Source organism: Haliotis rubra, unplaced genomic scaffold (genome assembly GCF_003918875.1).
Source record: "Haliotis rubra isolate DU_JTF1 unplaced genomic scaffold, ASM391887v1 Scf113, whole genome shotgun sequence".
Taxonomy (NCBI): domain Eukaryota; kingdom Metazoa; phylum Mollusca; class Gastropoda; order Lepetellida; family Haliotidae; genus Haliotis; species Haliotis rubra.
The window spans coordinates 767,234-793,218 of record NW_025765037.1 but is presented as its reverse complement, the minus strand read 5'-3'; the positions used below and the strand labels follow the sequence as shown (position 1 = coordinate 793,218).

Genomic DNA, 25,985 nt, shown 5'->3' with positions numbered 1-25,985 from the left:
TGTATTTGCCGCCAAATTCGTCTTTCGGGAGAGAGCGATACAGTTCAAGAGGTGAGTATTTTGTTTTTAAGAGAGCGTTTAAAGTAACATTCGACACGATTTAAAGTATTTCCCATGTGAAAGAATCAGAGGTATCTGTTCAGTAGACGGCTTTGGCGGTGTTAGTGAAACTAACAGGTTTTTGTTGTCAGTTTCACTGTCTAATGACACCAGTCGAAGTGTAATCGTTTTCACAGCGATGTGCACATTGAATTCAGCCTAATATTGCGTGACGCCGCTTACACTATAATGATAATTGATGCTGGTAACGTGAAAAGCTTCAAGAAACAAAATGAGCCTTTCGTGTGATATCATTCCTTGACAACATCCATAGAGCTGACTTTACACAAAGAAAGAAGTATATGCTTGTCTATCACCAACACACTTAGCAAACTACCATTTTGGTGAAACTTGATATAATAATATACATTTTCACATGATGGGATTCGACAGACAGGACCTGTGAAGATCCGTGTAAGAATTTGCCTTAATCAAACAGTGTTTGTATTAAGATTGACAAACGGGATTGACTGGTCATGTTCGTCATCGTATTCCAATTGAGTAGATTAGTGCTCATGATATCATTCACTGGATTCCCTGTCCAGACCTAATTACAAGAGACCACAGTCATATAGCAGGGAAATGGCTGAGTTCGGCATTAGACAAACAACATCTGTCATAGGCGGATCCAGAGTGGGGGTGTTGCAGGGGTGTGCACCCCCCTTTTGTCCTGAAAGTTTATTAAATGACCATTGAAAACTGGTAAAAATGAAGTGTTCACACACACCCCTTTCTCAAGAGTGTGCACCCCACCCCCTTCCTCAAGAAGCTATATCCGCCCCTGTCCTTATCCAAAAGTAAGAAGTGTGAAAATGACCAAATGTGATGATCCAACATTCACACATGACATTGAGCTCATGTGGTTGACACTTTCCATCTGAGCGTACAAATAAGAAATGTAAAAGTCACAAAAACATGAATCTGCATCTGTATTACAGTTTCTATCAATAATTCATATGCTTCCTTTATTTCCCTGATCAGGCCTAAAAAAAATGTTGTGGTTCCGATTACGTGACCAACTCTTGAATTCTAGTGCAGATCCTATTTTGTTTAGAGGTATGAGTAAAATAAGCTTTCAAATGCCATCGTTTTTTCCCAGCCCCAACAGACATCGGCCATTCTGATAGAGACAGTCAACATTATGGCCACAAGCGTGCAATCTGAAACTTGATTGAATAAACAATAACGCATTGATAAATGTGTTACTAGTTCATACTTCTGAAAAGAAATGCAGAAAAGGAAACAATATTAAAAATCCTACCTAGCTACCTTAAATTCTAAAGAACCAGAACTTTTTTTTTTATTGGCTTCAAGACAAGTAACTCTTTCTGTGTATAAAATTTAAATGCAAGTTATACATATTTCAGCCACTACTGTGTTCTGGTAGCATCAGTTACCATGGTGATGCATGTGGAACTACAGGCTACGTGCAGCGCCCTTGGTTACCAAGAGGGGGACAAATATATTAAGGAACCAGACTGTCTGGGTGAGAAACGTCAACATGTTATTCCTGATGCCAAATTAACCATCAATATGACTTTGGCGATCAACTCAGTAAATTTTGTTTTGTATTTATATATGCTTTAAAGCAGAATATTTATCATTATTTGACAGTATTTCACATTAATGAATAAAGTGTTCAATATCTTAATTGTTGTGGCATGCATGGGTTGCGGAAATTTGACCGTGGTGACTTTAAGAGTTTGCACTGATAATATGTGACCAATATTCAAATATGTTGTATGAATTTCTCCCAATCTCAGTAAAATTATTTTTTACTGCTCAATACTGGTATATGGACAGTTAGAAGAACTAAAATCTGACTTTAATGAGATTGAATTTGCTCACACTAGGTAGAGGGGTATAGGTAAAGCGGTTAATTAATTTGCCTTGCTGTCACAGAAACCGTAAAGGATCTGATTCGCTTCCTGAAGCGTGAGGATGAAACCTGTGACATTCGCCGACAACTTCGGACATGCCCAGATTCTGCAGACAGATCTGATTCCCATCCTGAAGCATTACAAGGATGAAGCTACACTCTTTGAGACAGTGCTCAGGTACATTTGAACATAAAGTTGCCATTGTTACCTAATTGCATGAATTACGCACTCTACTGGCAAACAAGGATAAGTTGAGCACCGACCTGACAGTTGACCCGTATTAGCATGTCTGAGTGCCACCCACTGGCGCTTGCCATTGTTAGCGAAGGTCCCCCAGGTTGTCCGCGATCAAGTGTAGTGCGACTTGCTACACCGACGTGAGTCTTGTGAGGTGTGTGCAGCTATGCGCGGAATCAATTTCGTCATGCAATGCACATGCACTAGCCTACATCTGCTCTACCTTTCACAAATCAAATGGGTTACTCATTGCCGTGCACCTCCTACTTCTTGTAAACGCGTTTTCTGCGCCGGTCCAACTTATCCTTGTTTGCCAGTAGGTTCTTCTGGGTATTTCTTCCATAAACGGGATATCAGACTCGGGAGGTGTTTATCTGCACAGTCAGCAGGGATGATGAGTGAGTGAGTGAGTGAGAATGGTTTTATGCCATGTTTAGTAATATTCCTGAAATGTCATAGTGGGGGACACCAGAAATGGCTTCACACATTATACCCATGTGGGGAATCAGACCCTGGGTCTTCTGTATGAGGAACTAGTGCTTTAACCATATGCAAGTATGTGTGTTATGAATTGTGTGTACAGTCAATGCTTGTCTCCAGGTTAACAGTGAACCTGACTCAGCCCACTGTCCTGTGTTTCGGGAACAAGCTGCCGACAGACAAGACCATGAGGAACCATGCCCTGGAGATAGACACCCATCTGCAGACCTACAAGGAGGTATGTGTGAATGATTGTGCTTACATCTCCCCAGTCGCTGATTGGTATCTTATGTATGGCTCTATAGCAGACTGATACAGCTAGTGTTGGGAATCGGTTAAAATCTCAGAATTGATGATTGGTTCATTACAACCGATCAATCATTGAAAATAATTGGATAGCATCATTTATCAAATTTTCCTGGTTATGTTTGTTAGTGCACATAAAAGTAACGAAAAACACATAGTTCTTTTGGGTTTTTTTCACAAAATGCATTTGCAAATTTCACCTCTTTATAGGATGACTAGTATGTTAGGAACATAAATTCTTGGAGTCTTTAAGATAAATTCAATCATTGCTTGGAACAAGCTTGTAGGGCTTATGAAATGTAACAGACAAAACCAGCCTTGTGATAAATATTGTCAGTGCAAACAAGTGTTCTAAAATTGTTTGTGTTCGATTATGAGAAAACATGATCGATTGCTTGGTCATTTAGTCATTTGTGACCAATCTTCATTTTTTCAATTATTCGGACCACCACTAGATACAGCCTGTATTGTTAAAGCATCCACAGTCTGTGTAACCCATGTTCTGAATACCTGAGTGATTAACTAGCCCAGTTTTTTAACAGTATTCCACTCATCATGACATAACCAGAGGCCGAGATAAGCTGCGTATCCGGGTAAAATACGCATAGAATTATGCATTGAAAAATAATTGTTGCGTACCAATTACACATTTAAAATGTTAGATACGCAGAAAGTTTAAATATATGAAATATAATAAAAATGGCTTGCGTAATGAAAAGACATCGATTGCTATCAAGTAATAATATACAGTGTACTCTGTCAATACGGCATCAGTGGGGACCAAATAAAAATGCGGTTTTGACAGAGTGCGGTTTAATAGGTTAATGCACATTCATGTTGTTTTAAATCAAATAAAATGTCTGCGAAATCCTCTTAGTAAATTTCAACTGATCATATATTATCGGCAGAATTAAAATTATAAACCATTTTTTCGCAATGTTACTGAAAAACAACGATTCTTGTTTTATGCTTCCGGCAGGCAGATTACAATAGAGCAAAGAGCAAAGAAATAGCGATGTTTCAAACATCGAGGAAATCATTAAATAAATTGAAATCAACAATAACATTCATAAAAGTTGTCAAGCGTACATATAAAATTACTATTTCCATACTTTTTGTGCGATCATGCAATGTAAAATTCAAATTACTGACAAAGTTACATCTAAACTTTCACACGCCCTCCGTCTTGGCAGCCGGACCACGGCAAATGTGAAAATATATGCATGAAGCATTTTTGTCATAGGCCATAACCTAGCACGATATGTCAATACGTTCCATAATTTACGTAGGTAATAGCGATGTCTTTCTTAATATATGTTCAGAATAGCATTATTTTACCCAAAACCCGGTATCCATTTCCATAATATGATTGGCTGCTTAGGTCACGCGTGTCTGATTTTGACCAATCCGCGATTCCTTATAAGCAGAGTGTAGTGAAAAAGCGTCGTTAGAAACCAATCTTTATCCAATAAAATAAGCTTCTTACAAATGTGAAAATACTCTACCGGCAGAGTACAGTGATATTGTTGATGTTCAGAGCTTTGAGCGATACCACCGCCATCAAGCGATTACGCCTCTATGTAAGTGACCGCGTACCACTCACTAATTAACAAGAAACTGATTGACACTTCCGTTTCTGAATAATCTCAGGGAGTCAATACCCGCTGAATCAACACAATGTAAACATTTGCTTGTTTATACAGTCAAACTGCCCACAACATGTATTAATTACTCAGTGTAAGTGTTACGTACCACTCACCCGATTAACAAGATACTGATTAACACTTCCCGTTTCTGAATAATCTCGGGGAGTCACAATAGACAGATGTTTACATGTTTGGCAGAAGTTTCTAAATGATAATAGCGTGCATTTCTGCGGGACTGAAACTTTGTGCCCGATGTAGACAGAGTGCGGTGTTTACAGAGGCCGGTATTGACAGAGAGTCCACTGTACTTAGTGAGTAAAATGACTGAAATCACACATATTTGAAAGCAGTGGGTAACAGAAAAAGAAATACCCACTCAACATTCATAATACCCACTCCAACAAAATACAATGGGTACAGTACCCACATAAGCTAAATCTTATCTGGAGCTCTGTTAACAGCTGAATGTATGAGGAAAGCCTCAAGAGATGCAGGTCTCGATATTTACCACTTTGGTGAAACCCACAAGCACAGGTGCTGACAAACCTAGAGACCAAATTGAGGTGAATCTGGATTCAAACTCACAGTCATAGGTTTTGGGTGTACCCAAGGGAGGCAACTGTATGATGAATTGCAAAAATTCCAAAACTGTATCTTGACCACTGTCACTGCAGGGGTGGAAATAACTTTAAAATTGCAAGTGTACTCCGGTACAGTCGCACATGTAAAATCATTTGCCCTGATCATTTTTCCTCTATACCGGCCGTTTTCTTGTTGATTTTTTGAAAATAAACAACATAATTAACAGTGGAAAGTCAACTGGACACCTGTACAGTGTGATATACAAATTTGCTTGCCCGACAGAAAAAACACTGGACTCGGACGTCAGGCAATGGGTTATTTCCACCCTGCACTGTTGTGTGATAGTATGCTCCAGACATACATGAGTAGTGATATCAGTGTTCACGAATGATGTTTCAAAGTAACAGGACATTGGGTCCTGTAAGTTTAAGATGTCTGTCTGACCCATTGAAAATTCACAGGACCCATGGAATAAAATTAAACACACATTTCAGATTTAACATTTCTTATAATTGGCATTGAAATTATTTACAAACATAAGAAAAATTAAGATAAAATAAACAGCAAACAAGTGTCACATGTCAAATATAACAACTTCAATCAAAGTCATTTGTGAAATATACAGTGGGACACTGGGGCGATTGGGTTGTAGACTTCTATCGGCCCGTTGGTGAATCTGCCAAATTTGTCAGAGGGTCAGACACTATTAAGAACACTGTGATATTAATGTCTCATACAGAGTTGTATCCCTTAGACATGTTTGACATAGACAATTGTGGGTTTGAATCCTGGTTTGTGATTCTAGGTTTGTCACCCCAGTGAGGCACCATGTCACAGGTTAACATGGATATCCCATAGAGATACATTATACTGACCTTGACACTGACATGCCAGCGGCTGGCTTTGAATGTTGAGTGTTCATTTCCAGTTGTCAGGGGTGGAAATAACCAACTGCCCGCGTCTTCCTTGGGCGAGTCCAGTGTTTTTTTTATCCAATTAGGTGTGTCGGGCAAGCAAATTTGTATATCACACTGTACCGGTGTCCAGTTGACTTTCCAATGTTAATTATGTTGTTTATTTAAAACAACAAGAAAACGGCCGGTACAGTGGAAAAATTATCAAGGCAAGTGATTTTACATGTGCCACTGTACCGGAGTACACTAGCAATTTTAAAGTTATTTCCACCCCTGAGTTGTCCTTTGTGTTTGTATTCGTGTATGTATGTGTTGCTGTTACTGTTGATGTTGTTGCTTGTAGTAGTCTGACTAATGCCATCTTTGTTATAGTTCCATAGATACCATTCACAGTGTACACTATTTTGGCACTGACGCAGCTAGGCTTTGTGTTGTCCTGTAAATGCAGTCTTCATTTCCAATTTCAGGCCTTCGTAGATGAGGAACTGTTTGCTGTCTTGGCAGCTAAAGTTGGGGATATTTTAAAACTGGTACGTGACTTTCACTTTCAAGATGTATAGCCTGTTAATTCAGATGATGGTGTTCATAGTGAAATCTACCCGTGAAGGTCCGGGTTAGAATATTGATCTTCAGTAACCCATGCTTGTCGTGAGTGGCAACTAACGGGATCGGGTGGTCAGACTCGCTGACTTGGTTGACACATGTCATCGGTTCCCAGTTACGCAGATTGATGCTCATGCTGTTGATCACTGGATTGTCTGGTCCAGACTGGATTATTTACAGACCTCCGCCATATGGCTGGAATATTGCTGAGTGCGGCGTAAAACTAAACTCACTCACTCATAGTGAAGTCATTCAAAAGTCATGTATGTGAAGTAATGTTCTTAGCCCCCCAAAATATGTGTCCATTTCCGGTAACCCGACCCCGACCCTACCCTCCGACCCTAAATCTTTTTTTAACCAAGTCAAAATCATGACTGGAGTGCATTTCAACTCATCATTTTCATCCAAATTAAGTATGATATTTTTATGTTTTTCAGTGTACGTAGGACTAAAATGGATGCATTGAATTGGCATAATGGGCTCTCACTGACAAAACCTGCAAATAGATACCATAAATAATTATTTGATATAGAAATCTTTCAATGTTTCATCACAAGGCATTGTCACTACATGATATGTTATCCTTAAAGACCTTCTCAGGTGCCCACCAGGTGCTACTAAAAAAAAAAAAAAAGCTAAAAAATAAGATAAAACCGACCCACCTACCCTATTTTTACAAAGCGTGTAATAGGAAATGGACATATATTTTATTGGACCTTAGGTTTTTATGTAGATGGAAAGCTCTGATATTTTTATGTTATTAACAGTCAGGACAAGGGATGTTGGATTGCCATTTCCAGTTTAACTGTATTGAAAAAATATGTTAGGAAACACAACATCCAGTGCTTACAATAATGAGGAGGGCATTTAGGTTAGCTTCTGTAGAATTTATTCCAGGAGACCCTGTGAATCTTTTAACATTTAGCTTGAAGGCAGTGGCAATTACCCTTTATTGTTTATTGTCTGGATGCTGTGCCCTTTGAAGATCTTATGTTGGTCTTGATTGACCCAGAGTTTAGGATTTGGGGCAATGTTTTGTATTTTATGGTAACTGCACACTTGATGCACAGAAGCAACTTTTACTATTCAAAATATGTCAGATGTTCCTCTCTTTATCCCCCAGGCATGTAATGCGGGGCGATATATTTGATGCCTCGTCCGTCTGTCCGTTCATCCGTAATCATTTTGTTTCTGGAGCATAACTCAAAAACCGTTCGATATTTTTCAACAAAAATTGGTAGATATATCAAATAGATCCTAAGGTGGTGCCTGTTGCTACTTACAGATTTTTGATCATTTTTAGTTTTCTCAGTTCTTATGTTTTGGACTTAAAGAGAGGGGTGGGTTTCATTTCCGGAGCATAGCTCCAAAAACTTCAATAATTTTCTACAAAATTTGGTAGATATATCAAACAGAGCCTAAAGTGGAGCTTTTTGCTATTTACAGATTTTTGTCACTTATTATTTTCTCGGTTTCCATGGAAACGATTCGTACTTGGTCTCAAAAGTGAGGGGTGGGTTCCGTTTCCGGAGCATAATTCGAAAACCGTTCTACATAAATTGGTCGATATATCAAACAGAACCTACAGTGGTGCCTTTTACTATTTACAGATTTTTGTGAGTTTTATTTTTCTCCGTTTCCATGGAAAAGTTTTGGACTTAGTCTCAAAAGGGAGGGGTGGGCTTCGTTTCCGGAGCACAACTCGAAACTCAATATCTTTGAACAGAACTTGGCAAATATATGAGCCAGATCTTTACAGATTTTTGGCATGATTTCCATGGAAACGATTTGAACTTAGTCTAAACTTCGTCTAAGTAACTGTCAGATCGTTTGTTCTTTCAAATATGTAGGGGCGGGGGGATATGTCATCTTCTGATGACTCTTGTTTTTTTCCTAGGTGTCAGTTTGCTTAATGTTTTCATAAAGAAATTCTGTGACTGAGTTTCCTCAGATGCATATGTCCCATATTTACATCTATCCCAGCTGACCCTGTTGTTGTAGGACTGGGAGTCGCGGCACGAAGAAGACAGGTTGCTGCTGGAGAGGCTGCTTATCCTCATCAGGAACATCCTGCATATCCCCCCGAACCCGGATCTAGAACAGGTATGTCAACTGGAACATCTTGCATATACCCCGAACCCGGATCTAGAACAGGTATGTCAACTGGAACATCTTGCATATACCCCAAACCCGGATCTAGAACAGGTATGTCAACTGGAACATCTTGCATATACCCCGAACCCGGATCTAGAACAGGTATGTCAACTGGAACATCCTGCATATCCCCCCGAACCCGGATCTAGAACAGGTATGTCAACTAGAACATCCTGCATATCCCCGAACCCGGATCTAGAACAGGTATGTCAACTAGAACATCCTGCATATCCCCGAACCGGATCTAGAACAGGTATGTCAACTAGAACATCCTGCATATCCCCCAACCGGATCTAGAACAGGTATGTCAACTGGAACATCCTTGCATATACCCTCGAACCCGATCTAGAACAGGTATGTCAACTGGAACATCCTGCATATCCCCGAACCGGATCTAGAACAGGTATGTCAACTAGAACATCCTGCATATCCCCGAACCCGATCTAGAACAGGTATGTCAACTAGAACATCCTGCATATCCCGAACCGGATCTAGAACAGGTATGTCAACTAGAACATCCTGCATATCCCCCGAACCCGGATCTAGAACAGGTATGTCAACTAGAACATCCTGCATATCCCCCGAACCCGGATCTAGAACAGGTATGTCAACTAGAACATCCTGCATATCCCCCGAACCCGGATCTAGAACAGGTATGTCAACTGGAACATCTTGCATATACCCCGAACCCGGATCTAGAACACGTATGTCAACTAGAACATCCTGCATATCCCCGAACCCGGATCTAGAACAGGTATGTCAACTAGAACATCCTGCACATCCCCGAACCGGATCTAGAACAGGTATGTCAACTAGAACATCCTGCATATCCCCGAACCCGGATCTAGAACAGGTATGTCAACTAGAACATCCTGCATATCCCCGAACCCGGATCTAGAACAGGTATGTCAACTAGAACATCCTGCATATCCCCCCGAACCCGGATCTAGAACAGGTATGTCAACTGGAACATCTTGCATATACCCCGAACCCGGATCTAGAACAGGTATGTCAACTGGAACATCTTGCATATACCCCGAACCCGGATCTAGAACAGGTATGTCAACTGGAACATCCTGCATATCCCCCCGAACCCGGATCTAGAACAGGTATGTCAACTGGAACATCTTGCATATACCCCGAACCCGGATCTAGAACCGGTATATCCACAGGAACATCCTGCACATCCCCCCGAACCCGGATCTAAAACAGGTATGTCAACTAGAACATCCTGTATATCCCTCCGAACCCGGATCTAGAACACGTATGTCAACTGAAACATCCTGCACATCTCTCCGTCAACTAGAACACCCTGTATATTCTCTTTTTCTTTTTTTTCCTTCCCCTCCTTCCCCGAACCGGATCTAGAACACGTATGTCAACTAGAACATCCTGTATATCCCTCCAAACCCGGATCTAGAACACATATGTCAACTAGAACATCCTGTATATCCTTCCGAACCCAGATCTAGAACACGTATGTCAACAGGAACATCCTGTATATCCCCCCAAACCCGGATCTAGAACACGTATGTCAACTGGAACAAATTGCATGGGCCTCCCAGCTGTAACTAGAAGAGGTACGTCAACAAGAACAACCTGGATATCCCCCAGAACTTATGTATGTCCAATATGTATTGCTTGGTTTGTCCCAGGTAGGCGATTTAGAGGAGTCGTAGGTCTTGTTTGCTCACCACACTCAAGACTTTGGTTTGATTTCACACATGTGAGAAGACATTCGCTCACTTACTCCCTCATCTTGGTTATTTCTGTCTGAATTTCTTTGTAGAGAACTGATGACGATGCTAGCCTCCATGACCAAGTTCTCTGGTAAGTTAGACATTTGTTTGGCAGTTTTTGGATATGAATTCATGTCAGATTCAGGGCTACAGATAAGGGGCATACAGGCATAATGTACGCCTCAAAATCAATTAAGTACAACATAACATAAGATTTCAAGCGTATCGTGTACGCACATAAATACCTATGTACGTCTAACATTTAATTTCCGTGCAAATGAAAATCTATTTCAGATAAATACTTGTCAAGTTTCTTTTGCGGAACACGATTTGACACATGAGGAAACCCCGACAGTAGGAATCACTTGCGTTGCCATGCAACGATATGCGTCACTATTTTTCGATTGGCTTAAAACTACACTGTTCCTATTTATATCCAGTCGGACCTGACATTTCGCGCATCACAAGGTCGCTCAGTTATTTCTCACGCCTCTTCAAATACAAATACATGGTTGGAAATAGTGATCGATGAATAGTCCAGACAAACCACATCACCAGCTCGCTCACACATGTCAGTACTCCTTCAAAATTCTCAGTACACCTCCACTTGCAATATGATGTGTAAGTACACTCACACCTCCAAAAGTTATCTGGAGCCCTGAGATTGATTCCGCACATGTGAAAAGATCAGGTAGCGTTAGTCTGGTTTGCATTGTTCAATTTAATATTACATTGTGCAAGTGTTATACAAAATAGGTGATGTTTCAGGGTTATCCATGTCAGTGGTTTAGAAGACATGATCCTCTACATCGCCAGCTCAGAGAATGAGAGACAACTCTGTATGCACTTGCTGGAGATTGTCTCCCTTATGTTCAGAGAACAGGTATGTACTTTACTGTTATGCAGTGTGCATTCATTTATTCATTAATTAATTAATTAAAGCTCTACTTGCAACTAACGAAGTAAACTCATGGTACATCATGATCTGAAGGTGAAGGTCAAACACTTTGCTTACATACGCCTTCTTCTGTCAAATACTCTGATGTGAAACCTGTGATCATGCCGATAGACTAAGGTGAGATGATACTGTTTCCAAAGTCTTGAAGCATTGTTTACTCATTCCTTATAGCTAAAATGGATAGAATTATCATTAAAACGCCCGCATGTTATCAGAAATGAGCGGCCACTGTAACTTGATAATGCCCCCAAATTGCTTGATGACGGGCCATTATCACACCCGTTGTTAGGTGACGTCATAAGGAGCTAAACTTTTGATGTTCAATCACTCATGATGTCGCTCACTTCGTCGGCTTTTCGGCTTGTTTGAACTTGGGTTCAATATTGGCGATATTTCCGACTCACATTTGTCACATGTACCCTTGTGCCATTATGCACTTTCTTGCCGGTGCCAACCTTAACAATTGTACCATAACTTACAACGTGCAGTAATGAAAACATCGAGAGGAACTCTAAAGTTGTTGAGCACTGAAAAAAATGGCTGCTGGTAGTATGGGCAAAGGCTAAGGTCGAATGTTATCATGCTCAAAAGTGACATCATCTGTTTTGTTCTATGTTTCCATATTTGTAAAAAGTGGGTCAGTGACCTCCAGTTTGTCGTTAGCAGTAAATGCTTCAAAATCAATGCCATTTGTTTTTATTTGTTAAAAATTCCATCCATTTTAGTTATAATAACAGTAACGCTATTTTTCAGGACATCATTTGCAGAAGCCTCTGTCTTTTCAACTTTTCAGTTAATGAAAGACCTTGGGCCACTGCGAATGACAATGACCTGAAAATTAGCGTTACCCTTACAACTATTTAACCGTGTGATGAATCTGTATTCAGACCCCAGACACCCTGGCCTGTGCGGGGATGCAGAGATCAATGAGTGAGAAGGAAAAGGACCAAAGGTAGGGACTTTGCGACCAGTCAGTAATACACTTAAATCCAAACTCTTTTCATCGCTGTAAGGGGTATAGGGGCCCAGTCATCTAATCCACCACAATTTGCTGTGCAGAGTTATCTTCCTTGGTTATGCCAGGAACCTATAATCATGGGTACGAATGATAATTTCCTGGTTTGTAAGCACTATCCATATACTTGTGGCTTTAACCAAAGTGGCTTCTGTGTAAGATGTGTTTGTAAGAGGTATTGGGTTGTTTAGTCACGATATGGCTGAAATACTGCTAATATGACTATAAATTTCAGCTCACTCTCTTGTTTGGGTGGTGAGGCTTAGAGACTGGCTTGAATGCATGTCATCTACCCTCATGGGAAGTTTCTCGTTACACAACTCTCTGGATTGTCTAGTCCAGACTTGGATTATTTAAGGGCTGTCTTCCTGGAAAATTATGGAGTGAGATGTTAAACAACAAACACCATCTGTTTAAGGGAGCTGGAGCTGATCAGGGAGAAAGAACAAGCACAAAAGAAAGCCCACATGTTCAAGCACAGCTCCAGGTAAGCACTTCATGCCGCTCAACAGATGTATTCAAATATTCTACGGTGCATCCATATCAACACCTTCAGAGAACTCCTTGTTTGTGAGCAGTGTTAGCCTTATATTTCATTCATCCGCTTCACGGAAAGCTTCACACATCACCTAAACTTCACTCAAATGTATCACATTAATCTGATATTCCAGATTAATTTTGAGTGAAAAATGATAAACAATAAGTTCAAGTTTGATTCAAATGTAAACAGTTTCATAAGAAGTATGTTGCTAATTTGATTTCAAGTAAAAGGCAAACATTATGGATGACAACTTCTTCTTTATTTGTTGTCATCCATAATATTTGCCTTTTACCTGAATACCAAGTCTAAATGCCTCTCAAGAACCCAATTTGATTTCAGTTTTAGCATGATGAATGTAATATCAAATTTGTTTCAGAAATAGCTTAATATTATTTTCATTTTGTTTAGTAGTTTGTTACTAATTTAGTTTCAGTTTTAACATGATTAAGGTAACATCAAATATGTTTTAAAAATAGGTTCTTGTGAATTTCATTCTATGTTATGATGTAAGTAGACGTGTGTCTCATTCCTTTTGTGATTGACGTTATTCCCTATTGAGTACAATACACTTTTCCTGTAACAGACACTCTCGGTTTGGAGGAACGTACGTTGTAGCCAACATGAAGTCAATCACTGACAGGGAACTCATTTATCACAAAGCACAGGCTGATGTGAAAAACTTTTCCTTGGATTCAAATAAGCGTCCAAAGAAGAAACCCAAGAATCGTCAGCCCATCAAGGATGTAGAAGTTAAACGAAGGTCCACCCTCAGCATCCGCTTAAGCCTGAAGGAGTTCTGTATTCAGTTCCTAGAGAACGCTTACAACCCTCTGATGTACGCAGTGAAGGTATGTCACTATGGTTACAACCCAGTTATATGCAGGCAAGGTGTGTCACAATGGTTCAAACCCTATTATATGCAGGCAAGGTGTGTCACAATGGTTACAACCCTGTTATATGCAGGCAAGGTATATCGCAATAGTTACAACCCTGTTATATGTAGGCAAGGTGTGTCGCAATGGTTACAACCCTGTTATATGCATGCAAGGTGTGTCGCAATGGTTACAACCCTGTTATATGCAGGAAAGGTGTGTCACAATGGTTGCAACCCTGTTATATGTAGGCAAGGTGTGTCACAATGGTTACAACCCTGTTATATGAAGGCAAGGTGTGTCGCAATGGTTACAACCCTGTTATATGCATGCAAGGTGTGTCACAATGGTTACAACCCTGTTATATGAAGCAAGGTTTGTCACAATGGTTACAACCCTGTTTTATGCAGGCAAGGTGTGTCACAATGGTTACAACCCTGTTATATGCAGGCAAGGTATGTCACAATGGTTACAACCCTGTTTTATGTAGGCAAGGTGTGTCACAATGGTTACAACCCTGTTATATGCAGGCAAGGTGTGTCACAATGGTTACAACCCTGTTTTATGCAGGCAAGGTGTGTCACAATGGTTACAACCTTGTTATATGCATGCAAGGTGTGTAGCAATGGTTACAACCCTGTTATATGCAGGCAAGGTATGTCACAATGGTTACAACCCTGTTATATGTAGGCAAGGTGTGTCACAATGGTTACAACCCTGTTATATGCAGGAAAGGTGTGTCACAATGGTTACAACCCTGTTTTATACAGGCAAGGTGTGTCACAATGGTTACAACCCTGTTTTATGCAGGCAAGGTGTGTCACAATGGTTACAACCCTGTTATATGAAGGCAAGGTGTGTCACAATGGTTACAACCCAGTTATATGTAGGCAAGGTGTGTAGCAATGGTTACAACCCTGTTATATGTAGGCAAGGTGTGTCGCAATGGTTACAACCCTCTGATATACGCAGTGACGATATGTCACAATGATTACAACCCTCTGATGTACGCAGTGAAGGTATGTCTCAATGGTTACAACCCTATCATGTATGCTGACAGTCACAATGCTTAAAACCCAGTCATGCATGCAGTTTGAAGTTGCATTGTGTACAAACTCTGTGTGTGCAGTCAGAGAATGTCACATTAGTATTGTAAGATCTGTTTTCTATAAAGGATAACCCATGCTGCCATGTCAGTTTCCGTTTTGCAGCACATTGTTCTTGTGAAAGCACATTGCCAGCTATTGCTAACAAAAGCTGAGAAGGCAATGTCTGTTTGAACTGATTCAGACATAATCAAAATATGTTTCCATGGTATGTAAGGTGCCAGTAGGTAAATTGGTAGCTACATGAGAATCTTGTGCTGTAATGATGCATCAAACTATTGATGGATTGCTATTGTTGAGTCTCTGATAGCAATTAATCGATGGTAGAACCGGAAAAACTATTCATATAAACTATACATTCATTTGGGAAGTGAGTTCAAATGAGACAATTCAAGGAGAGAGAAAACTATTGCAATAGGTGGGCGAAATAGACTATCGCTATCGCAATTAGTGTTGGGAATTGGTTAAAATCTCATAATTGATGATTGGTTCATTACAACCAATCAATCATCGAAAATAATTGGTTAGCGTCATTTATGAAATTTGTTAATGCACATAAAAATAAGGAAAAAAACATGTAGTTCTTTTGGGGCTTTTTGGCAAAATTTCACATGTTTAAAGAATGACTAGTATGTTAGGAACATAAACTTCTTGGAGCCTTTAAGATAAATTCAATCATGACTTTAAAAGAACTTGTAGTGCTTACAAAATGTAACAGACAAATCCAACCATGTGAAAAATATTGTTAATGAAAACAAGTGTTCCAAAATTGTTTGTGTTCGATTATGAGAAATTATGATTGATTGCTTGGTCGTTTAGTCACTACGACCAATCTTCGATTATTTCAATTAATCGGACCACCACTAATCGCAATAGTTGTTTCCCCTCAATAGTCACCCTATGAGAATCACTGGCAAAATGTCATGGAGAGAGCGAGTCATGTTGCCTTTTGATTCCCAGCAATGAGAAATATCTTTAGAAAAGTTAAAGAGGAGATAACTTAACAGTCATACCGATGATGTCAATTTAGCCAATGATATTTACATGTTTCATTAAGTAATATGGTCTGCCGTAAGTATTGTGGATGCAGAAATGCCTTTGACCATGACTGAACCTGTTCAGCTTCCTTCACTGCAGCCTTGTCAATTACTTTTATGTACATGTACTACTCAAAACAAATTAAGGAACATCAACAGCTGGATGGTTGGTGTAGATGTAGTGTAGTCTCAGTAGAGTACCTGATCATTTGAGAACAAATTGGTATTCTGTAACTTCTTTTAAGTTGTATGTCCTCAACAATTGTGTGTTTGTTGTATGCTTAGCTAGCATTGTAATGGTGTGCCTAGTCTGTCTCACAGTCCCTGAACCACATTAATTTCCCTACTGCCAAGCCCTCTCTGCAGTGCTAAAGCCCTGAATAAAACAAGTCTAGATTTCCTCAGGTTCAGGGTCTGTTAACATCTGCAAGAAAACTAACTCACTTTGGGGGGTCGGATTACAAAGTAAACATATCTAACTACCATGGCTGGCTGGACCAACATCCTCACCAGTGGCCTGGAATCTTGCCTCACATTTTCATCTGTCAACTCTTAATTAACAGCACATTGGGTGACATGAAGCTATAGTGGAGGCCTTGTGCACAGTTTCTGGTCTTGAAGAGACAAATCAAGCAAAATCTTGGGGAAAGGTTCCTCCTGAATGTTATGTTGTAAAAAGTATTGTTTCATTGTCTGATTTGGGTCCACATATAGCAGCCCAATTGTAAATGCGGTTAAGGATTTAATTGTAATTAAAACAAGGGTTATTTTTCTTATTCCTGATATAAGATAATTGTGTGAAAGGAAAGAGTTTCTTCCGTTCCCCCCAAATCTAAACCTAAACCTAACCCTAAACCTAACCCTAAACCTAGCCCTAACTTAAATTGTGGGCTTTTAATCATTTTGTGTGTGCTCTAGTAATTGTTGCATTAAGTTTCGTTTATAATTCTAGAATATTTATACATATTATTTTGGGATGGGGGAACAGGAGGAACTCTTACCGTGTGAAACTGGTGTGTTTTGAGTATCTCTTTTTATCTAATTGTTCAACAGTAAAACAAATGGCAGGGACCTAGCATGAAGAGTGAGTGATTGAGTGAGTTTGGGTTTACACTGCATTCAGTAATATTCCATATATGGCGGCGGTCTGTAAATAAGTCAAGTCTGGACCAGACAATCCAGTGGTCAACAGCATGAGCATCTACGCAATTGGGATACGATGACATGTGTCAACCAAGTCAGCAAGCCTGACCACCCGACCCCGTTAGTCGCCTTCTCATGAAGAACCAAATTCTAAAGGCACAGCATCTCGGAATTAAATCTGTGACTTCGTGATGTGATTGAGGCATCCAAGATGAAATATAGTGAGGATGATCTTGTATCTAGAATTACCCAGAACATCTTCAAGCGTAAGACAGATGCTGGCCTTTTCGCTTCCATTGAACAGTTTGTTTAAAAAAAGGTGGTTATCTATATCCTCTTCGCATATTATACAAATGGAAACTTTTGAATTTGGAGATAAGTTCAAATTCATAAATAATTTTGTTGGTGTTCCACACAGATCTTGCACCTTAGTCATCTAGTGTCCAAGTGACATTGTGGGCTACAAGTTTCCCAACAGTAAAATGTTAGGCAGTAGGGGCACTTGACTGGCCCACATGAGGTGATGACAGCATGGGGATAGGACAGGGCTTAACAGGAAGGCCAATAAATATGCCTTTCACTTATAGCGTTATCTGATGGTTGTATGATGTGACTTCTAATTGGTAATGACCCCAGCACGTGTAGCCCCAATGCAGATGTTCTTAGTCTCTGAATCTCTGGTCTCCCTAAGGCTCCTTTTCAATATAAATGGGCTTGTTTGTTACTATCAAAATTATATATATATTCAGAGACTAAGCCTTAGTCTATGGTGTGCCCTAAGAGTGATCAGAGATTTTGCCATGGCTGCCATTTTATATTTACTTATGTATCAATGAGTATTTTTAGGTGCAATGATAGCATCTGTTACTTTTTTTCGAGAATTTTGCCTACCTACATGTTGTAATACCTTATCTGATAAAACGTTTGAGACTTTATTCTGGGCATTGCGCCACTGCTTTCATCTCATAAATTTGGTACAAAAGTTGTTATTTTTGCTTATCCTGACTCATGCTTAATTGCTTGTCTCCTTCTTCTTGCGAATGATAGTGGAACACTTGAATCCCCTTTGAAGCTCCCTTCAAAAAGGCAGACGTAAAATCACTCACCCAGTGTTATCTCCCTTTAGATGTTTTGGCGAGAAATCCATTAAATGACCCAACATGCTCCTCACTCTCTCCTTCTTTGCCCTAGAGGACGGTTGTAAGAGCGTTATATCCATTTATATTTAGGCCTTTACTACTAAATAATACTATTATACTAAAGGAGACAAGCAATTAAGCATGAGTCAGGATAAGTATAAAATATCAATTTTAGTAAAAAAATTACATTTTCTCGTCTCAGGACAACTTGGTACGTGAGCGTACACAGGAGCACGATGAGACCTACTACCTGTGGGCCATGAGGTTCTTTATGGAGTTCTGTCGCCATCACAGCAAGAGGATCGAGCTAGTCAGGTACTTCTCTCAGGACCACAGTACATGTTTGAAATGATCTTAGGATGTCCTGTATTTAGAATGTAAGAGAACATCGAACATAATCAGATTTGTGGCCAGGGGCTCCTTTCACGAAACAACCTTTACTAAGGTTAACCTTAACTCCCATTCTTTAACATTGCACTACGGTTACCTTAGTGACTCACGATCACCTTAGTGCTTTGTGAAAGGAGGCCCAAGGTCTAGTGGCATGACTTATCATAACCTGAAAACTATTGAACTTTTGTAATTTGTCCCTAGCTACCTTTCCTGGTTGTAAGAGGGAACCTTTGGAGAGCCTGGAACAGAACTGGGCCTAGATTTGTCGAAGCTCTCTTAGCGCTAAGATAGTCATAAGTTAATGCTAATGTATGGCACTTACGACTATCTTAGCTCTAAGAGAGCTTCGAAAATCTAGGCCCAGGTTCCTAACTACCTCTCCTGGTCATAAGAGGCAATGTACTGAATCAAGTGGACAGACTTGGTGTCCTGGGCACCGTTTCAAAAAGCTCTCGTAAGCTGAAGAACTCATACCTTTCTCGTAGCATTCGTACTTCCTATGTTACAGTATAGAAGGTACAAATGCTATGAGAAAAGTTACGAGATCTTCGGCTTACAAGAGCTTTGCGAAACGGGGCCCTGATTGATTGGTCATTGTACCCCATCACTGGATTGTCTGGTCGAAGATTAATTATAGGTTCCTGTGATATAGCTGGAATAGTGCTGGGAGGGAAGTTAAACAAGACATGATTTGATGCAGCAAATTTTACAATTGCTTTGACATTTTCTGACAGAGACATGTCAGTAGAGCCACATTCTTTGAGTCATTCTAATGTGGTCCTGTTCTAGTGAGACGCTGTCAGTGCCAACATTCCACTACATCTACACCAACCTGATCACCTATTATGAGATGATAATGACTGAGAAGACGGAGGCTATCACTTGGAGCAAAAGGTGTGTGGGTGTCTAGCTTCATCGTGTCAAAATATAAAAAATAGGAATGTCATGATTCAGACTGCAGCGTATCTCTATACTTAAATACTTTTTTATCCCCCGCAACGCGTTTTGCGGGGGGTATTAAAATGGACTCCGTCCGTCCGTCCCTGCACATTTGTCTTTTCTGGGGGAGAACTCTAAAACCGTTCACTATTTCTTCACCGAACTTGGCACATAGATAGATCTGGTAGTGTACTGATGCCTTTTGGTAGTTTGGGATTTCTGAATAAAATAATTTTGGCATTTCCATGGCAACAAGTTTGACATAGACTGAAATTGGTGATAGTGCTCCTTTCTGGAGCAGAACTTTAAAAACCTTTCAATACTCTCCTTCCACTTTTCTATATACACACCAAAATATTTGACATAATCATAACTCGTAGACATAATCATTAAGAGTATTTTGCCATTTGGGGGGATATTGATGACTTTGTCTTCTTGTTTAAAATTATATGAGTAGCAGTATTGTATTATCTATTTATATATTATGATAGGTGTCACCTGAACCCTTTCTAACATTATCTCCAGACAATTTACTGAAGTTATCTCCCAGACACTTCTCTGAGGCTACTTCTTATGTCATAAGACCTCGTAAGGATGGGAAAGCCGCAATAACTCGGTGCGCCTTGTGGCAGCAAGAGTTGTATGAATCCCAGGGAGCTGCAATTGATAATAAGATGTGCCATTGAGACTGACATCCAATGATCGTGGAAAAAAATACCAGCGCCTTGAGCATGCACTATTGCATGGATATGTGCGCTATATAAATATCCAATGATAATAATAATAAGACAATTTATCATTAATACTCAGATATGTCTGGGACACTAAGGTTTTCCAACCCTATCTTCCAGGAAATCTGTTTCCCAGGCAATATTGTGTTTGTTTGTTATTCAGAGTCCACCTGGCTCTTAAAGCTTACCAAGAGTTGCTGCTGACAGTTGATATGATGGATCGATCCAAGAACCCACAGCTCATGGAGTCTGCTAAAGTTATCAGATGTAAGTCATGTTCAGCCATGGAAGTAGCAGGGGTGGAAATAACCCATTGCCCGACGCCCGAGTCCAGTGATTTTTTTCTGTCGGGCAAGCAAATTTGTATATCACACTGTACCGGTGTCCAGTTGATGTTCCAATGTTAATTATGTTGTTTATTTAAAAAATCAACAAGAAAATGGCCGGTATAGTGGAAAAATTATCAGGGCAAGTGATTTTACATGTGCCACTGTACCGGAGTACACTAGCAATTTTAAAGTTATTTCCTCCCCTGAGGCACCTCAACAGTATGGTGTTCATCATGGAGACACCTCAGGGTACAGTGTTCCTCATGGAGGCACCTCAACTGGACGGTGTTCCTCATGGGGGCACCTCAACAGTACGGTGTTCCTCATCGAGGCACCTCAACAGTTCGATGTTCCTCATGGTGGCACAACAGTACGGTGTTCCTCATGGAGGCACCTCAACAGTACGATGTTCCTCATGGTGGCACCTCAACAGTACGGTGTTCCTCATGGTGGCACCTCAACAGTACGGTGTTCCTCATGGTGGCACCTCAACAGTACCATGTTCCTCATGAGGTATATGCATTCAGCGCCGAAATCAAGCTCTTCACTTCTTCACAAACACTTTTTTAATTTGTTTTATGTGTAACCTTTCTTAGTACTACTTGCAGATTGCCACTGACTTCTGTTGTCATTAGGATACTGCACTCAACTTTGTTATTTGCAGGCAGCTTTTAGATTGTTGTTTAGAAGTGCATTTGACTTTTTCTCTCCAATGTTCTGGTGAAGTAATTGGTACATTGGATAGATTCTTGAAAATGTTAAGCTGAAAAATAGCATCCAATGACAATGGAGGCTGGAGTAAGTAATTGAAAGGGAATTGACATTATTCTCTGGGTTTATTCTAATCTGGGTTTGGTCTTCTACATCCAGGGGCGGTGGGGTTCGATTCCCCACATGGGTAAAATGTGTGAAGCCCATTTCTGGTGTCCCCCACCGTGATATTGCTGGAATATTGCTTAAAGCGGAGTAAAACCATACTCACTCACTCATTCACTCTTCAGCATCCCATGCTTGTAAGAGGTGACTAACAGGATTGGGTGGGTTGACTTTGTTGATACACTGTCATTGTGTCCCATATAATATTGCTGAATATTGCTCTCTGATTGCTAAATTATGCCTTTAAACTTGCTTTTCTAAAAAATGTTAAATCATTATACTGCCTGTATTTTCTCTTTCAATGATTTTCGTGTAAAATATCATTTGGTGTTCTATTGCAATAAAGTGTGCTTTTGATATTTGCTTGTCATCAGGATATGGTATGTGACTTAGCCCCTATTCCAAAAGTAATCTTAGCGCAAAGACAATCAAAACTCCCATAAATTAACATAGACTTTCGACAGTGGTAGCTTTACGACACAGTGCCTTTGATACAAGCACAACACTGATGCAGTTTCTCACTATTCTGTTATCTCTTTGCAGCCAATGTCTTCTACATGATGGAGTTTCGGGATATATTCACAACTCTCCTGAAGAAGTTTGACCAGTCAAAACAGTCCAGGTACAGAACTAATTTTGTGCAGTTATTTGTTGTATTTAAACTTTTTATTTTATTTATTTTATTTATATATATTTATATAGCGCCAATATAGGCCACTAGGCACACCGAGTTAATGTGACTTTCCCATCCTTACGAGGTACCCATTCACAGCTCGGTGGACTTGGACACATAGTCACAGCATTTTGTCCTAGTTTACTTCACGTTGCTGTACCCGCAACTAGGTGTTTGCAAGTATTCGTGTGGCCACCATCTGGTCATACACCAACGGATTTGTGGGTTCTTTTAAGTGTACAGGGTTGTGTACTGTACGCTAGGGGTTGTGGCAACACTGAGAGAGTCTGCACGCAAAGTTGACTCCAAGGTTTTTACACCCAGTCACAGGTGGGCTCGATCCCGTCACCTCAAGCTCGCTGGATCACTAGCCTGGCGCCATAGCCAGCTCACCCACAATGTTGTCAGCTATGAAAGTGGGAACTGGTTTTCTGTGAGACTCTTACCTAAGGTTAGAGGGGTTTATTACCCACGTGGTCAATGTATGGGTAGTTGCATACTAATCTCGTACGTCACACGAGTGCCGTATCGTGTTGACCTGTGTCGTAACGACTTGACGTGAGATTCTAACGATTTGATTGGATAAGCGATGACCTCTCAGTTAGGTCACGTTGTGACGGAACTACCTATTCATTCATAACAAACACGTGAATTCATTCATTCTACAACTTATATGCATTGTGGGAATGTAAACATTGCGAACGTTGCTGTATCGCTGTTTAATTGTGAGTCGAACTGAGACATTATTTGCGTCAAAAACATAAACGCAAAGTTTCCACCAGTGATGGTAGCCGAGTGAAGCAACTGCAAACTACGAAACGGGGTGCTACGGAGTAGTTTAATGTAGGAGGCTGTACGAGGCGACAACTGACATGCATCGTGACGTCGGTTACCAAGGAGGCAGACGAGCAAGGCGTAGTGATGACATTAAAGTGTGACGTCATGCAAAAAGAAACATTCTTCCGCAACCTCTTTATGAAACCGGCTTCGGTTTGAAACCATAACAATAACAAAAATACGCTATTTTGTCAATATTTAATGCATGTAAGACGTGGGTAATAAATAAAATACCACACTTGTTTTCATAACATACGAATTATATGAAACTCGGTCAGATACCATAGGAAGGACACTCGTTTTGTAATATTCGTATGTAATTGAGCCCTCGTGTGGTATTCTCTATTTATGTTACCACAGAACTCCAGAGGACCCCTTACCTCTAATTTCAATGGACCTTTCAGGTCCTTGAGAGCCCTTAAATTATTGAAGTAGTGTACTGTAAGATGTAATGATCGTGCTTACAATGTGCAAAATTTACGCTGGTCCTGTGGTCCCTGGCTAGTAAAAATTCATCAGGACCACTAAATGCTGCGATTGCAGTGGTCCTGGTGGCCAGTGAATTTTGTATTGATAGTTAAATAAATCTACAAATGTTATTTTGGACCAGTGAAGTACAGACAGGACCACTAATTATTGTCCACTCACTGGTCCTGTGGTCTAGTGGGAAATTTTGAAAGGTTTCTTTCCCTGGTTTTATAACAGGATATATATATTTCTTGCCGAGAATTTGGTTCTGTGAATATATTGAACATCCTTAGGGAAGCAGGATATATATTTGCTATGTCCATTCTGTACATCTGTGCAGATAAGGAAATTACTGAGATTTATATATACAGTGAAGCCCCGATAGTCCGGACTCCAATAATCCGGATGTCTCGCCTCCCGGGCGATTTCAGCTTGTTACCAATCTATGCCTATATAATTTGCCTCGATAATCCGGAAATTCGGTTTCCGGAACCAGACGGTAAGTAGCTGTCACCAATCAGTAAAATAAACAGTAAATTGCTTCACAGTCCGGATGCTGTAAGTCGTGTTCATGAACCGTAACAACACCGCCCGGCGATGTTTACTTAATTAACTGGCCAACTGGGTTGTTGTTTTAATTAGACATAAAAAGCTCTCGACTGAAGATACTGTACATTTACACTTTGATTGACACCACAATACAAAGGCGTGGATGACAAGTGAGCTGTTTTGTGATTGGTTAATGTACTTTGACAGACAGATCCGGGTCACGCGGACTAAAAGTGATTTTGCTTTACGACAATGCTGCAAGTCACAAGTGTGCTTCGCTAACTTTAAATGTGATGTGACCAAATACCACGCCTCATATTCAACCGATGGATGCAGGAATAATTCGGACATTCAAGGCATACTACAATAGATCGCTTTGTTAGACATTACCTCACCTGTGCTGAGGAAGGACGTGATCAGACACGTCGGATCAACATGCGGATGTCACTCGGTAAAATTATTGATGTGATGAATTAAGCTTTACATTACCGTATATGACCGTCTATAAGCCGAATTTTGAGGACCAAAAAAAGCCGTCTGTAGAAGGGGGTCGTCTTATCCATGAGTTACACTTTCGTCAAACTTTTCGTATCACTTCGCGTGAACAAACAACAGAAGACGACTTTGTCAGTAGAGACGTCAAATTTGCAATTAAACATCACTAGACAAGATTAATTACCATTTAAGTTATAACTTGTTTTTGCTGGGCATTGTTTTATTTGCAGGGATTAAGATTACCATGCGTATTTGTCTCGTACACAAAGCCGGAAATAGCAATCAGCTGTGCACACGTTTCCCTGCGAACAAGTTCAAACATGCACAATAATATAACGGATCTAATTCTGACGAAGTCATCAGTAAAATATAATACAGAATACCGCTTATTTAACCCAAAGAAATATATCCTAGCATTGTGTAATTTTAGTTACAGTTTTTGCTCTATAAATTAATTAAGATTACCGTATGATTTGTCTCGCATACACAAAGCCGGAAATAGTAATCAGCTGTGCACACGCTTCCCGCCAACAAGTTCAAACATGCACAATAATATAACGGGATGAATTCTATTGATTGAATACTATTATTTAACCCAAAGAAATATATCCTAGCATTGTGTAATAGTTTTATGTAAAAATATATAATCAACACTAAGGTTATATCGGACCATCATGAACGGGTAAGCACGCGACATGGAACGAGGCGTAATCAGTTTGTGATTGTTGAATGGGGTAAAATAAGCAAGCCAGTTTGTTGCTACAATAAATATGATATTTAGAGAAGCAAAATATATTATGCATTTTCTGTCAACTACGCCGCTTCGATCCGTGAGTGGACGCTAATATATATGACAGTGAATTCTTTGAATAATGTGGATCGACTTTACAGTATGAGGAGGACAGTGACACGGAATTTGATGGGTTTTACGGCCGATGACTTGTGAAAATCTCAGAACTCTCTTGCAGAAATGTCAGTGTTTATTGTTAGTGGACTATTTTTCTTATTGTCATATATATATAGATGAAATATGGACACTTAAATATTTTGAAACAAAAGTTGACTTCAGTTTTTATTTACCTATGGTACTTTTTCTCTCCATACTCACCGATTTCACAAAATGGCGCCTCGTTGTTGATGCAAGCAGTGATCTTCGGGGATAAAAAGGAACACAAACACATGTTGCCACAATACACCGGGTAATCTTTATTATGTAATATTCTCACCAACACTTACGCTGTATA

The 25,985-nt window shown here is 40.0% G+C and overlaps 1 protein-coding gene across 1 annotated transcript in view; it reads left to right on the top strand.

The window, feature by feature from the left end:
- The window catches only part of LOC124291248 (protein timeless homolog), an 86,030-nt gene continuing 60,045 nt past the window's right edge, over positions 1 to 25,985 (top strand). The window contains 16 exon segments of the mRNA XM_046728192.1: positions 1 to 51; positions 1,467 to 1,585; positions 2,002 to 2,069; positions 2,071 to 2,156; positions 2,817 to 2,934; positions 6,612 to 6,674; positions 8,749 to 8,850; positions 10,691 to 10,731; positions 11,409 to 11,523; positions 12,486 to 12,550; positions 13,032 to 13,100; positions 13,738 to 14,002; positions 18,654 to 18,766; positions 19,634 to 19,738; positions 20,678 to 20,781; positions 22,263 to 22,341. Of these exon segments, the coding sequence (XP_046584148.1) occupies positions 1,498 to 1,585; positions 2,002 to 2,069; positions 2,071 to 2,156; positions 2,817 to 2,934; positions 6,612 to 6,674; positions 8,749 to 8,850; positions 10,691 to 10,731; positions 11,409 to 11,523; positions 12,486 to 12,550; positions 13,032 to 13,100; positions 13,738 to 14,002; positions 18,654 to 18,766; positions 19,634 to 19,738; positions 20,678 to 20,781; positions 22,263 to 22,341 (1,481 nt within the window). The 5' untranslated portion in view covers positions 1 to 51; positions 1,467 to 1,497.